Source organism: Carassius auratus, chromosome 29 (assembly GCF_003368295.1).
Source record: "Carassius auratus strain Wakin chromosome 29, ASM336829v1, whole genome shotgun sequence".
In the NCBI taxonomy this organism is placed as follows: Eukaryota; Metazoa; Chordata; class Actinopteri; order Cypriniformes; family Cyprinidae; genus Carassius; species Carassius auratus.
The window spans coordinates 3,253,106-3,268,606 of NC_039271.1; the positions used below are offsets into that span (position 1 = coordinate 3,253,106).

Consider the following 15,501-nt stretch of genomic DNA (forward strand, 5'->3'; position numbering starts at 1 on the left):
ATATTATATTATATTATATTATATTATATTATATTATATATTTAATAATGTTTAAAGTAATTTTTTATTAAAGTTGCTTTCTGTGATAGGTACTCTTTTTTGTATTCATAAAACTACTTTTTATAGCATTTTTATAGTTCTTTTATAGTATAATTATTATATTTTTTTTGTTATACATTTTTTGTTATTTTCTATTATTTAAGTGTTCACCATCAGACAAGGCTTTTTTTTGGTGAATAGCTGCTCTTTGTATATTATTGATATATGATTTTATTTTATGTTATTTAAAAATATGTAATGCATGTTAAAAAGTAATATAACCATCTAACATAAATATGAAAAAATATTATTAAAAATATCATTAATACTATTTAATAATATTTACAAATTATTTTTTATTAAAGTTTTTTATGGATAGCTGGTCTTACATTTTGTAAAATGACTTTTTATAGATTTTTATGCAGTTCTTGTATAATTATTCTACATTTAGTTTTGATTTCATATTCACTGAAAGACTGTATGCAATATCTCTGCTTTTATAAATTAATATTTATTTATTTTTAATAATTAAAATAAATGTATATAGTCACAATGCAGGACTATTTAAATGAATAAATAAACTAAAAGATAAATAAAAAGGTTCAAAGACAGAAATTGTGACCAGCACTTTCACCTTATTGACATAAATTACCTACAAATCAGTAAAGATTCAGGTCAATTAAGTAAAACAACAAATCATTACCTGATCTTCTGCATTCTTTTTGTTTAGCAAATTGCTTTTGTTCCTCTCGTGTAAGTAGCTTTGGATAAAAGTGTCTGCTAGTATTAAGATTATTTCTTCTACCCTTGTTCTTCTCAGGGTCCCTGAACCAGAAACACTGGGTAAAGAAATACCCAGTGTGTGGCAATGCCAGACAGTCTCCCATTGACATCAGTGAGGAGTTCACACAGGTCAGGGTTCAGTACCAGAACCTGCAGCTGGAGAACTGGGACCAACCCACCACCGAATACACCACCATCACCAACGACGGCAAAACAGGTCCGGGGTGTTTCCATATGTGAGGGATTGAAGATAAAACATGTCTGGCACTTGAATTCACTTTTAACCAGCACTCAATGAAATTACACTGACATATTAACTCCCCAGAGCGATGGCCTGCGATGAATCACTGGAAGACTAATGGAGCTGCTGAAGAATAAAATCTAACGCTTTTCTTTCTTTCTTTCTCATACCTGTGTATGGCAGCTGGTGGTTTTTTTTTTTTCAAAGTGTCTGTGCATTTACAGGAGCGCAAAAGCTGGCACTGAATCTTTTGTTCTGATCTGACGCTGTGAGAATGACTGATTATCTCAGCACAAAAGGCAAAGCTTGAAATGAATCTTTTAGTGAAGGTGAATGGCGAAATATGAGCAATTAGGCGTGCTGAACGAAGAACACTATTACATGTCAAGTGGTCATTGAGTTTGTGTGTGTGTGTGTGTGTGTGTGTGGTGTTTCCAGTGGTAATCAGTTTGAACGGTCAGTACTTCATAAGCGGAGGTGGGCTCAGATCCAGGTTTAAAGTGGGCAGAATCACGTTCCATTGGGGCCGATGTAACACCACTTCAGACGGATCTGAACACAGTCTCAACGGAAACAGTTTCCCCCTGGAGGTAAAGTTCACCACACGTCTAAATCAACATTAATCATGCTGGGTTGGCAATGCATTTACAATGTACAGTATTTGGCATCCATAATAATGTGGCTTTATTCATAAGTCCAACAGTATTCAGTAGAACATATTGTGGGAGGTATTTAATAGAAATGTAATGGAATTTAATCTTGGAATTATATTTGTTGTTGTTGTTGTTGTTGTTTTTTAACCTCTGTTACCAATAAATGAAGGAATGATTACAATAATAATAATAAAAATCTAAAGATTATCAAATAAATACATTCCATTCCAAGTATTTAATATTTACTTAATAATAATAATAATTATTATTATAATAGAAAAAATATTTTCAGGCAAATATTATATTATATTATATTATATTATATTATATTATATTATATTATATTATATTATATTATATTATATTATACTGTGATATATAATTAAACATATCATGAAAAAGAAATTAAACACCTATATTAAATAAATATATTCATTCAGTATTTAATATAAAATAATAATTATTATTATAATAGAAAAAATATTTTCAGGCAAATATTATATTATATTATATTATATTATATTATATTATATTATACTGTGATATATAATTAAACATATCATGAAAAAGAAATTAAACTCCTATATTAAATAAATATATTCATTCAGTATTTAATATAAAATAGCGAAATAAATAAATAAATACCTTCCATATAATATAGAAAATACAACATTATATATATATATATATATATATATATATATATATATATATATATATATATATATATATATATATATATAATACATAATTAAAGTAAGATATAAAATACCCCCCAAAAATACAAATTAATAAAAAACAGGGTAAATTAGGTCAGTCACATAGGTGTGATTTTATGTAAACTTTAAGCCAATTTCAAGCTAAAATGAAAATGGTTGGAATTTGTGTTTCTCTCTTTCACAGATGCAGATCTATTGCTTTAATGACGAGGAGGTTGAATCCATCGACGAGGCTATAAGTAGCGGAGGAAAGATTACTGCTGTGGCTGTTCTGTTCGAGGTGACATTTTCACAAACATCTGCATATTATCTCATATCTGCAGCTCTTTTATCATAATGACCTGGTTCGGTCTGTTACTTAGGCCAGTATTGAAGACAACCAGGACTATGCGGCAATCATTGAAGGAGTGAACAGCGTGAGCCGATTTGGTAATTCAATTTTTTTTTTTTTTAGATTACATCCACAAAGCTTTTCGTTATTTCAAATTGCAATGACACAAGCATTCTTATATTCAAGGTAAAAGCATTGCTCTGGAAGCGTTTTCTCTGCTGGCTCTGCTTCCACAGTCCACCGAAAAATACTTCATGTACAATGGCTCACTCACCGCGCCGCCCTGCTCCGAAAACGTGGAGTGGATTGTGTTTAAAAACACAGTGGCCATCTCAGAGGCACAGGTCAGAACGTCTATTCTTCTTCTTCTTCATCTTCTTCTTCGTCTCCCTGTGGCAAAGTTATGACATTTGGCACACAGATAGAGGACAGTCTGGACATTAACCATGGCAAATTTGGAGACTCTAACTCAAACCCTCTAGTGCCACCCACAGAAAATGTATGCTAATAACGTTTGCACCATAAGGGCTAGATCTTCTGATTCCTCGGCTCTTGCCAAATCCACTGCAACTTATGATATCATTATCTGTCATGAAAACACTTTATCAAACTCTCACCAAAACTCTTTTATCCTCTTGGCTCCTTAATTGCTGCATGCAGTTGTATTTATTAGCCATATTTTCTGTGCAATGCATCATTTAGTTGAATGAAGATCATGCTAGTGATAAATTTGGGGTCAGTTTTGCAGCCACTGACTATTCTCAAGCAAACGGAGGCTTGTGCATTAATATTTCAGCTGGATCAGAGATAAGCCCTCGATGTCAGCTACACAACTCGTCTCTCTTATCCAGCTGCACTGTAAAGCTCAGTTTTAAGACGTGAGGAGGTTTTTGTCATGCGGGTGTGTTGCTATTTTTTTCCCTGCCCTCGTGCCTGATCCACTTTAAGCACAGACTGTTTCTTGAGCATGAAATGTTGATGTGGTGCATACAGGCATGCTGAAGTAAAGCTGATGAATCTTTAGCACTGGTTTATTGTCTCGTCTGAACTCATTACTGATGGGAAATTGCATAAACTCACTCATGCATACAAAGCTGTCGCACTCGTTAATCTTGATTTCAATTTAAAGGCAATCCTGTGTATCATTTTAGTATAATGAATTTCTTGTTTTTTTTGTTGTATAATGCTCTTTGTATAATGCACAATATATATATATATATATATATATATATATATATATATATATATATATATATATATATATATATATATATATATATATATATATATATATAAAAATTTTGGCTATAGTAACTCTTGTAAGTCTCTCAACCTAAACTATCTGGTGAGATTGTCACCCAGTCATCATCCAAAACTAAATATCTATTTGGCCATAATGATGAGCTAACTGTTCCTTATGTACTTGTTTTTTTTTCTTTTATATAATTTGTATGTTTATTTATTTATTTCTATAGTTTCCATATTTTATTTATGTATTATGCTGGTTTTTATATAGAATTTTATTGTGAAAAAATTAACAAAATGTAATTAGACTTTTAAATGTATTTTTACATTCTTCTTTATAAATTTTGTTTATTGATTATATTTTCAGTGATCTTATATATGTGTGTGTGTGTGTAGATGAAAAAATACAAATTAGTATATATTTTTGTTATTATTTTTAAATATTTAACAAAATGTAAAATGAATTGTAATAAATTATGCATCTTTTTAATATATTTATATGTATATTGACTGTTTTTCCCACAAGTTTTTTTTAATCCTATTTTTATACAAAATTGTGTATATTTTTATTTAATTTAAATGTTTTTTTTATATAATGAACAAAAACTAACTATATTATTTTTTTACTTTTATATTATTAATTATTTAAGTTTTTTTATTTTAATTTTTTTTCATGTATTAATTGTAATCAGGATCATCTCGTGGCCATCTCATGACTCTGTGTTTTGGTGTGTTTGTAGCTGGAGGTGTTCTGTGAGGTGATGACCATACAGCAGGCCGGATACGTCATGTTGACCGACTACCTGCAGAATAACTACAGAGAACAACAGCCGCAGTTCATGGGACAAGTGTTCTCGTCCTACACGGGCACAGAGGAAGTTCCTGCACCCAGTATGCAAACCACGCACACTCAAACACCGCAGCCTAACACATACAGTACACTCATTTAAAATAATGTTCAGAGAGGAGCGAGAGGTCATCTCTCAAGGTCAAATGGAGGGTTTGCATGCATCTCTTCCTCCTCTGATCTGATCCTGGACACACATGCATGTGCTTTTTAAAACCCTGCAGCGAGTGTGTGTTGCTAAATAACCCCACTTTGGCATATTCCCAAGAAAACAAATGCCCCAATTCAGTTTCAAACAGACTTGATTTAGAAGCAGTTTTGTAAGTTATTGCTTTTTCGACTGAATTTATGGCTCCTTATTAGATAATTTTTTTTTGCAATAACAATATTTTCTTTCAGGCTCTCCATCTGAATAATCACAACATAACAAACTGTATCTAGTGTCTTATTGCTTAATCTTGCATTCCCTCCAAGAAATTAGGGTAAAAATTACAAAATTTTTAAGTAAAAAAAAGAAAAAAAAAGTAGCTATACCTTTAAAAAAAGAAAATATTTTTTTAATGTTCTATAAATATTTTATGTTTATTGATCATATATTTAGTGATCCTATTTATGTTTTATTGAAAAAAAAAATACATTTTATATTATTAAAAAATATATTTTGTCAAAATTTATCTATAATTTTTTATTTTTTTTTTATTCTTTAGCTTTTTAAATATTTTGTTCATTGATTAAATTTTAAGTGATCCTATTTTTTTATGAAAAAAATATTGATTATTTTGATTTAATATTAATTAGAAAATATATTTGTCAAAATGTAACTATAATCTTTAATCAGATTTTACTCAATGCATCTTCTTAATATTTTTATATTTTATGAAATAAATAAAGTGTATATATTATTTAGTCATATGATATTATTTTTTGTATTATATTTAGCAAAATACAACTATATAAGAATTGTATTATTATTATTATTATTATTATTATTAATAAATAATTTTTAAATTATACATTCATATTCTGTAATTGCAATGAAACTGCACAGTCCATACAATTCAATTTGAACAGTAATGTTAAGATGTTATCTTTCTGTGTTTAGAAGCAGTTTTGTAAGTTATTGCTTTTTTCGACTGAAGTTATGGCTCCTTATTAGAAAAATTGTTTTGCAATAACAATATTCTCTCAGGCTCTCCATCTGAATATTCACAATATAACAAACTGTATCTAGTAGCTTATTGCTTAATATTGCTTTCCTTCAAAGAAATTAGGGAAATTTTTTTATTATTATTTGTTTTAATAAAAAATGTAACTTAACATTTCAATTTAAGAATTTTTTATTTTTATTTTACAAAAATGTAGCTATACTTTTCCAAAAAAAAAGGAATTTTCTATGTTCTTTAAATATTTTATTTTTATTGGTCACATTTTTAGTGATCCTATTTATGTTATGTTTTTTATGCTATTTTTCTATTATTTAAAAATCTTTTGTCAAAATGTATCTATAATTTTTTATTTAATTATTTACCTTTTTAAATATGTTTTGATTTTATATTTTATATTATATTTATCAAAATACAACTATATTGTTTAAGAATTTTATTATTATTATTATTATTAAATTATTTTTAAATCATACATTAATAACAGTAATTGTAATGAAACTGCACAGTCTATTAAACTCAGTTTGAACAGTAATGTTAAGCTCTCTCTGTGTTTAGTGTGCAGCTCCGAGCCGCTGAACCTGCAGGCCGACTCTCAGAACTACACGGGGATCGTGGTGACGTGGGAACGGCCGCGGGCCGTCTATGACACCACCATTGAGCGCTACTCCATCACCTACCAGAGACTGCAGGGCAAAGACCCGCCAAAACAACAGTATCTCACAGACGGAGACCAGGATGTGGTGAGCGCTTTTAGACCATCCACTTGAGCCATCATTAACATCACTGTGTTGAGTGAAGTACAGGAGGGCTATATTTCACTCAGCACTGTCAAATGAAAGCTGATAGTTCAAGGTTACACTAGTCCTGGTGGATAGAAACAGGTGGTATGGTATACTATGGTATCTTGTTTTTCCAGGGAGCCATTATCCATCATCTGCTGGCGAACAGTAGCTATGTTGTCCAGGTGGTGGCGCTGTGCACCAATGGCTTGACTGGAAAAATGAGTGACCAGGTGATTGTGGACATGCCTTTCGAAGACCCAGGTGAACAAAAATTGGAAAATCTCACAAAAATATCAAAAAATGTGTAGGTAATATTTTACGAAGTGAAATAAACTGAATAAAAACCCTAATAATATATGTAGACATTTATTTTAAAGATGTATTTTTATTTATTTTTTTTATTTAAAGAAAAGTTATTTTTCCTTTACAGTTAGGCACATTTGTATAATATCTATATTATATAATAATCTATATTAATAATCTTGTATTATTACCTTAAAGAATAACATGTATTTTTATAATAACATGTACTTTAATAAAATGTACTTTGCAGATGTGGCTTAAATAAGAATTTAAAACAATAGTTTGTTTTACTGAATTTATTTATTATTATACAAAACAGCTGTCTAGTTATAATGTACTGTAATAATAATAATAATTATATAAATGATAATTATGTAGTATTTGTTTTACTGAATATATATAAATAATACAAAACAACTGTGTACTGTATACTGGAATGATAATAATATACAACAATCATAATTATTATCATTGTTATTATTATGTGCTTAATAACACATTTTTGTATAGTATTATTATATGGAAAATATCTCAAATAAAAACATTTCTTATTTTGGGGTTAAATATGACATATTCTATATTGTGTGTGTTATTCACCCTATTTTTTTGCATGAATATTTATTTCTTCAAATTAATTTACTGAAATTTCCTTTAACGCCGCAGTAAATGAGCCCGATCCCTTTGGAGATTTAACAGAACCAGAGGAATATAATGAGGTGATAACAAAATCATAAATGATGAATCATGAGCACTTTTATGGATTTCAATGAGTAAAACATTAAATATTATAATTTCAGGACACAACATCACCTGCTTCCAGCTCTCCGCCCGGCAACAGCAAGAACAGAAATGAGACCAAACGTCCACTGAACAGACTCCTTCCAGAGGAGAGCGCCCACCTTCCTCACAGCAACATGCAGGTCACAGATGTCTACTATGAGGACATCCTCAGCACCACAAAAATCACCCCAGCCCAAAACAACGACCTTCTCACTGTGCTGCCTGATGCTCAGGACCAAGAAACATCAAACATGACAGCCAAAACTTTAAAACCCACCGCTAAACCTGCAGTGAACACAACCTCAATAGCTGACGCTAGCACTGTCACCACTGGATCAGCGCTTTCAGCATCTATGAAGATCATTTCTCAGAGCACTCAGCCCCTGTTTAATGGTAAGACATGGTCTTTCTCAGGTGTTTTCTTAATCAAAACCTCACTGAATGCTAACTTGCTTTTAGGGAAGTCGTGAAGATGACTAGCGGTGAGGCTTGCAATAGTACTAGGTAGTATGGTGATCGCTGTGTTTCCCAACAGTTTTCATCATATCAAGATCTCTTTCGTGAACATCACACTTGTGAAAAAGAAGCACATTTTTAGCATACTTAGGTATTCGAGTACTTATTATGGAAATATGTATTTTAAAAGAATATACGTAAGTGTGAACTGAATGTAATGCATGTTAATTGCAATTAAATGAAAATGTATTGGAGTTAAAATGTATACGAAATGCTAATAGAGGGCTTTTTTTTACATTTTTAAGTAAATCTTTATGTCGTTTCAAAAATACTTTATAATTCATAAGTGAACTGTGGAAAATAATGATAAGCCATGTTTTGTATTTCAGTAGATTTTAAATTACACATTTGTAATGATGAAATTGCAATTACATTTAAAATATATTAACTTTAAAACTAAATAACACACTACAGTTCCCTGTTATATTCATGTGCTTTAGTATGTTACTCAATGCATCAACATTTGTGTACTACTTTAAAGCATAACAAAAGATTAAAATGAAATTATTTAAAATATACTTAAAGTAAAACTTTTTAAAAGTGTACTTAGGTGTATGGAAACAGTCATGAAAGTGTACTTTCTTTAAAAGGGCATTTTATTTCATTAATATTTTATTATGTGCAAGTAAAAGTTTTAAAGTACATTACAAGTGCAGATACAATTAAGTGCACTTCTTTTTTCACAGAGGGAAAACCAGAAAATCATTAATTTTAAATAATTTAACATTACCAATATTAAAATAATTAACTTTTAAGCTACAAACTATTTCTACCGAGGCCTGAAAAATTCTCTTCATCTCTCTTTATCTTCTTTTTTTCAAAAACCTTCTCGAATGGTGAATTTATCTCGAGATGAAGCCCAAAAGAGACGTTTCGTAAATATAGTCATTTATCCTCGTATGGTGCCAAAAAGCTAACCATGTATGTAAAAAATATCACCCCCAAGCAAAAGCATTCTCATTTATCTAATAGGTTACAAAAATTTACAGGTTTAATAATGCAAAACTGTCTTTCAGAATCTGTAACTCCTGGTTGGGAATCACTATTTTAACGCGATAGTTCACCCAAAAATGAAACTTCTGTTATCTTTTATTCACCTTCAAGTTGTTCCAAACCTGTAGGAGTTTTTCTTCTGCTGAACACAAATGATCATCATTTGAAGAATGTTGGCAGCCAAACAGTTGACGGTAGCCATTGACTTCCATAGTATGGGGAAAAATACTATGGAAGTCAATGGCTACCATCAACCATTTGGTTTCTAACGTTCTACAAAAAAAAAATCTTCCTTTTCAGCATAAGAAACAAACTCATACAGGTTATACAGGTCATGCACGAACTCTTTCAACTTTCAGAAATGCTCAAGTTGATGGTGGTGCAGTTGCTACCATATACATGGAATAAAAACTTGATTGCCGTCTTGTGCCACAAATACTCAAGAAAAGCTTTGGGTATTTGTAATGCACCTGTTTGACTCTCTCTTCTCTGGTGTTTTGCACAAGCGGTGGTGGTTCCTCTCTTGCTCCTTTACCTTCTTTACATATTGATGGCGCCCCCTTGGAGGTGGCTTTAGGTATTGCAAGATAAATGTAGATTAATTCAGCTGTAGATTAGCACTTTCAAGGGCTTCTTTCCTCCGCCATAAACGGTTCCAGAGGAAAAGTCTTAACTCTTCAGACGTGTTTGTTACAGCCACATCGTTCATTAATCAGAAGGCGTCAAAGGTCCATGATGCCTCAAATCTCTATGAATCCTCAACTACTATTTTGGATGAGGGCTCTGCTCATCTTCCTTCTTCAGAAGAAATCGGCAGATCGGGGTCTAAGATCTTTCTGGAGGAGCTCGACCGGGAATGGAAGCTCAACCAAATCCGATCGGCTAACAAAGACTCCCATCTGAGCTACAGCGGTAGATCTGAAGATGAAAAAAGAGAGGGACTGTCCTCTACTTTCTACTTTGAGAGCGAGCGAGAGGTGGCCACCACCGAAGAACCAGAGGCTTTTCTGTCATGGGTGACCTGGTCAGCAGAGTCTGACACTGGCTCTGGACAAAGAGGGTCTGTGATCTCTCAAAGAGATGATATTCCCATAACGCTCTTAATTTCTGAACTCATTATCCAAGAGTCAGTGGAAGACCAGAACGCAGGTAAAACTCAACATTTGGAAGATGAAAACATGACTGCTTTTACGGCTTGAGTTAGCAGTTGGTTGCATTTTTGTAGCTCCTCGAATGTGCCGAATATGGTGTAATGCATCATTGATTAATGGATGGGTTAAGGACTGCTCCTGTTTCCATCATCAGAGGCGAGTAACAGCAGTCCAGAGTCTCGTGTCGGGATGGTGGGAGGTACAGAGAAGGAGAAGAGGACAGTTGTTCCTCTGGCTGTGGTTTCGACGCTCACTGTCCTGTGTCTGCTGGTGCTGGTGGGGATTCTCATCTACTGGAGGTATAAGATCTTCAAACGTGCGTCTGTATGTCAGTGTTTGCTTTAAGATGACGTGTGCCACATGCATCTGTGCTAAAAACCTTTTTAATTCACTTAAAAAACTGCATTTTTAGGAGCATTTTATGACAATCTGGCACATTCCCCAGATTTCTCATTACTGTGTCTGTGCATTTTAATTTTTTTTTTCAGAGTATCTTAATTTTCTTCTCTCATAAAGTAAAAAGCGAATATTTAAATGTTTCCATCTGTGTCTTACAGAAGGTGCTTTCAGACTGCACAGTTTTATGCAGAGGACAACATTTCAGCCCGAGCCATATCTGCCCCGTCAACCCCTCTTCTTCTGCCTTCAGGTAACAAAAACTACTTAAATAAAAAGATTATATATTTTCTTTTATATCTTACTTCATTAATTAATTTATTTAATGCCTTTATTTTCATATTTTCATTTTAATTATTTATGTATTTCATGCCTCATCATTTTTGTTTGTTTTAATGTCTGTTTTAATTTATTTTTTAATTTATTTGTTTATTTTCAATTATAAATATTTTTTTTAATTTTCAATTATAAATATTAATAAATATTATCTATTTATTTATTTTATGGCTTGTCATTTTATTTTTTTATTTCATTTCTTGTTAGCTATTTATTATTTGTTTCTAAATCTTTTTGTTGTTGTTGTTGTTGGCAGAGGACAATGAAGCTCTCCCAGTAAAGGAATTCGTAAAACACGTTGCTGATCTTCACGCAAATCACACATTCGCCAAAGAATTTGAGGTACTTGTGATTTTTATCGCTTCAGTTTTTTAGCATTTCTAAATACCTAAACTTAAGCATTGCACCTTATTAAACATATGAAAAAGTGGGTTTATGTCATAAACTCCTGAATATGAGAGCAACAGGGCAGCATGTAAAGGGGGGGATGTACAGGCATCTGCATGGACACCCACAGAGCGTTTGCCCTATCTAAACTCCTCTGTAGCATGAAAACACATGCAAACGTGCCTCATGTACCTGCACTGGTGACTTTCATTGTGCTTCTCTACATTCTCACCCCCTCCTTTATTAGATCTTGAAAGAGTCTTACGAGGTAAGACACATCTCCCTTTGTTTCAGTGTTTCTTGTTCTTTTGCATGGTTGTTATTCTTCTGTTCATTGTATTGACGTGTCAGTATTGCTCTATGCATGATTAGCATGCATGATCAAGTGGAATAGTTTTTGAGGTATGATTCTGTCAGTGATGGGATGAAATGTTTCTTCTAGGAGATTCAGGGCTGTACGGTGGACATCTGCAGCACTACGGACAGCTCCAACCATCCAGACAATAAGATCAAGAACAGATACATTAACATCCTGGCCTGTATGAGACGTTATATCATATTATATTTTATATTATATATAAATAAAAAAACATGACTGATAAGCCTTTTTTGTACTCTCAGATGATCACAGTCGAGTTAAACTCTCTCTAAACTCTGACAGAGATGGAAAAGCAGGGGACTACATTAATGCCAACTATGTGGATGTAAGTGTAAATTTTAGACCAAATTTTGAATGCTGTAATGATGAAACATTATATATATATATACTGATATATACACTATAATTGGGGCTGGGGCTGGGATTTTAAAGTCTCTTGTGCTCACCAACGCTGCGTTTATTTGATCAAAAATACAACAAAATAACTTATATAGTGAAATATTATTACAATTTATGTGAGTATATGTTTTCTATGTGAGTATATGTTACAATGTAATTTATTTCTGTCATCAAAGCTGTATTTTCAGCATCATTACTCCAGTCTTCAGTGTCATATGATCCTTCAGAAATCATTCTACCTGATTTGCTGCTCAAGAAACATTTCTGATTATTGTTAAAAACAGAAGTGCTGCTTCATATTCATATGAATAGAAATCTCTTAAAAAAAACTGCATTTCTTATTAAAAATGAGTGTTGGTAGAAATGAACATGGTCTAATTGTAATGATTATCTTTAGGGCTACAACCAGCCGAAAGCATATATAGCCGCCCAGGGTCCGCTGAAGGGCAGTCTGGGAGACTTCTGGAGGATGATATGGGAGCAGAACGTGGGTGTGATTGTCATGATCACTAACCTGGTGGAGAAGGGGCGGGTAATGCTGTTATCACTCTTAGATTAGATCATTAAAAACATTTTTTTTGCAGCAATGCCATAGAAGAACCATTGTGGTTCCCGAACTACCCCTCTGTGAAACCTCAGGTCTCCGAACCATTTTTTCTTAGTGTAATAGTCTAAAGAACCTTTTTCCACTATAAAGAACATTGAAAGGTTCCATTGATGTTTTTCATGGAACCATCAATGCCAAAAAAGAACCTTTATTTTTGAGAGTGTAATGAAATAAATGCAAATATAAAACAACTAATCATGATTCGATGAGATTCCTAACCATATATCCGTGGTGTGTGTGAATCAAACAGAGAAAATGTGATCAGTATTGGCCCTCGGAGAATCAGGAAGACTATGGATCCTTCCTAGTCACACTGAAGAGCACCAAAACTCTTGCCTATTACACGCAGAGGACATTCATCTTGAGGAATGTTGACGTCAAGAAGGTCTGTGACTAAAGTATGCATAAATCACCAGAAAGAAGGTTCTGTCAAAGGGTTCTCAAAATTATGAACAATCATTCTTCTAGTATACTGTTAATAGAATTTGTTATTTGCACTTTATTAATATTCCGACAACATTAGCATAAAAAAGTAATTTATGCATCGGTAATGGAAAGGTAATTCTGAAATGGTTTACTTGGATGTTCATGTAACGTTTTTTTAAATGTTACTTCTGGTTTCGGAATGTTCAGAGAACATTCAAAAGTAACATTATAGAACGGAATGTTCCTTTGATGTTTCTAACCAAAACAGAAATATTTTCTTCTTCACTTAACGGGAATGTGAGCAAATGTCTTTCCCCGTCAGGGCTCACAGAAGGATCGCAGTCAGGAGAGGACAGTGTTTCACTTTCATTACACCCAGTGGCCCGACATGGGCGTCCCAGAATACACTCTGCCCCTGCTGTCGTTTGTGCGGGCGTCCTCGCAGCCCAGGACGGCTGATCTGGGGCCTGTGGTGGTCCACTGCAGGTAGACATCAGTGTTAAGTTATTAAGCATAAAATGATGGTCATTGATTTGACTGCACTGATTCTATTGGATGTGAACTGCTACACTGAGTGGGAAAATGTGGGATTTGCAGTGCCGGTGTGGGAAGAACAGGAACCTACATTGTGATCGACAGCATGTTGAAGCAGATAAAGGAGGAGAGTAAAGTGAACATCACTGGATTCCTCAAACACATTAGAACCCAGAGGAATTATCTGGTGCAGACTGAGGTTCGACAACACATATTATTTCAAACCTTTTCACACCTTATGTCACGTCACGTGCAACATGAAATATCCATCATACTTGTGTGTGCGAGCAGGAGCAGTACGTCTTCATCCATGATGCTCTAGTGGAGGCCATCAGGAGTAAAGAGACCCTGGTCTCCTCCAGTCACATTCACACACATGTGTCTGATCTCCTCACACCGGGACCTACAGGAAAGACCCGCCTGGAAAAACAGTTTAAGGTGAGACCTTTGGGTTTGTGATTCCACCTTAATCACTATTACGCTGAGCAATTAATTGTGCTTTCCTTTTGTTCCTGTAGCTGGTCAGTCAGAGCTGTGCAAAACAGAGCGATTACACAGTGGCTTTAGAGGAGTGCAACGCATCTAAAAACAGGACATCTTGTCTTATGCCTGGTCAGTGTATGGAAAAAAATATATATAATAAATAAAAATAAATGTATTAACATACGTTATATAAAAAGTGAAAGGGTAATGTTTTATTTCCTAAATAATTTATTATTCTTATTTATTACATATATAATGAATATAATGAATAATATTTATTTATATGCATATATAAATATATTAAAAAGTGAAAAGGTAACCTGTTTTTCTTTAAATAAATAAATTCAGTTATTTATTTATGCATTTATATGCATATGTTAATTATATATATATATATATATATATATATATATATATAAAAGTGAAAGGGTAACCTGTTTTCATTTAAATAATTTTATTCAGCTATTTATATATTTAAAATATAATTGATTGGTTTATTTGTTTATTATGAATATGATATAGAATTCATAAATTGTAAAGTTTTTCCACTAAACTAGTTTTTCAACTAATTATATGCAGTGTATTTATTTATTTATTATGAATAAATAATTTATACATAAGTATAACATAAAAACCCAAGGGATAACCATTTTCCCACTATTTATATTCAGTGTATTTATTAATTTAAAATATAAGAAATGTTTATAAATAAATATTCAGTATTATTTATTATGTCATATTTATTTATATTCATAAACATAGAAAAGGTTTTGAGGATGTATATTCAACTGTTTATACATATTCAATATTGTATTTATCATAAATATTTATATAATTTATTAAAACACTAATATTTATAATATATAAAATGTAACCTGTTTTCTTCCAAGAATTATATTCAGAATATAGTGAAGAGCTTTTTAAAGTGTATTTAAAGATCTAATGAATGACTGAGCTCATTGAGTTTCGTGAACTGTACCCGCTGATCTTTATCCTCACATGTGC

At 32.4% G+C, this 15,501-nt stretch overlaps 1 protein-coding gene across 2 annotated transcripts in view; it reads left to right on the forward strand.

The window, feature by feature from the left end:
• LOC113047870 (receptor-type tyrosine-protein phosphatase zeta-like) overlaps nucleotides 1–15,501 on the forward strand; it is a 30,459-nt gene that overhangs the window by 11,864 nt on the left and 3,094 nt on the right. Inside the window, exons 3-24 of one of the 2 annotated variants that reach the window (XM_026209214.1) lie at nucleotides 860–1,039; nucleotides 1,502–1,653; nucleotides 2,620–2,715; nucleotides 2,798–2,864; nucleotides 2,953–3,110; nucleotides 4,752–4,902; nucleotides 6,580–6,764; nucleotides 6,941–7,067; nucleotides 7,773–7,825; nucleotides 7,907–8,282; nucleotides 10,704–10,848; nucleotides 11,107–11,198; nucleotides 11,538–11,623; nucleotides 11,916–11,936; nucleotides 12,111–12,207; nucleotides 12,290–12,372; nucleotides 12,844–12,978; nucleotides 13,304–13,438; nucleotides 13,802–13,965; nucleotides 14,077–14,212; nucleotides 14,305–14,451; nucleotides 14,532–14,625. In XM_026209214.1, coding sequence (XP_026064999.1) covers nucleotides 860–1,039; nucleotides 1,502–1,653; nucleotides 2,620–2,715; nucleotides 2,798–2,864; nucleotides 2,953–3,110; nucleotides 4,752–4,902; nucleotides 6,580–6,764; nucleotides 6,941–7,067; nucleotides 7,773–7,825; nucleotides 7,907–8,282; nucleotides 10,704–10,848; nucleotides 11,107–11,198; nucleotides 11,538–11,623; nucleotides 11,916–11,936; nucleotides 12,111–12,207; nucleotides 12,290–12,372; nucleotides 12,844–12,978; nucleotides 13,304–13,438; nucleotides 13,802–13,965; nucleotides 14,077–14,212; nucleotides 14,305–14,451; nucleotides 14,532–14,625 — 2,880 coding nt within the window. The remainder of the gene's footprint in view (nucleotides 1–859; nucleotides 1,040–1,501; nucleotides 1,654–2,619; nucleotides 2,716–2,797; nucleotides 2,865–2,952; nucleotides 3,111–4,751; nucleotides 4,903–6,579; nucleotides 6,765–6,940; nucleotides 7,068–7,772; nucleotides 7,826–7,906; nucleotides 8,283–10,703; nucleotides 10,849–11,106; nucleotides 11,199–11,537; nucleotides 11,624–11,915; nucleotides 11,937–12,110; nucleotides 12,208–12,289; nucleotides 12,373–12,843; nucleotides 12,979–13,303; nucleotides 13,439–13,801; nucleotides 13,966–14,076; nucleotides 14,213–14,304; nucleotides 14,452–14,531; nucleotides 14,626–15,501) is intronic. The other variant, XM_026209215.1, reaches the window with a different exon arrangement.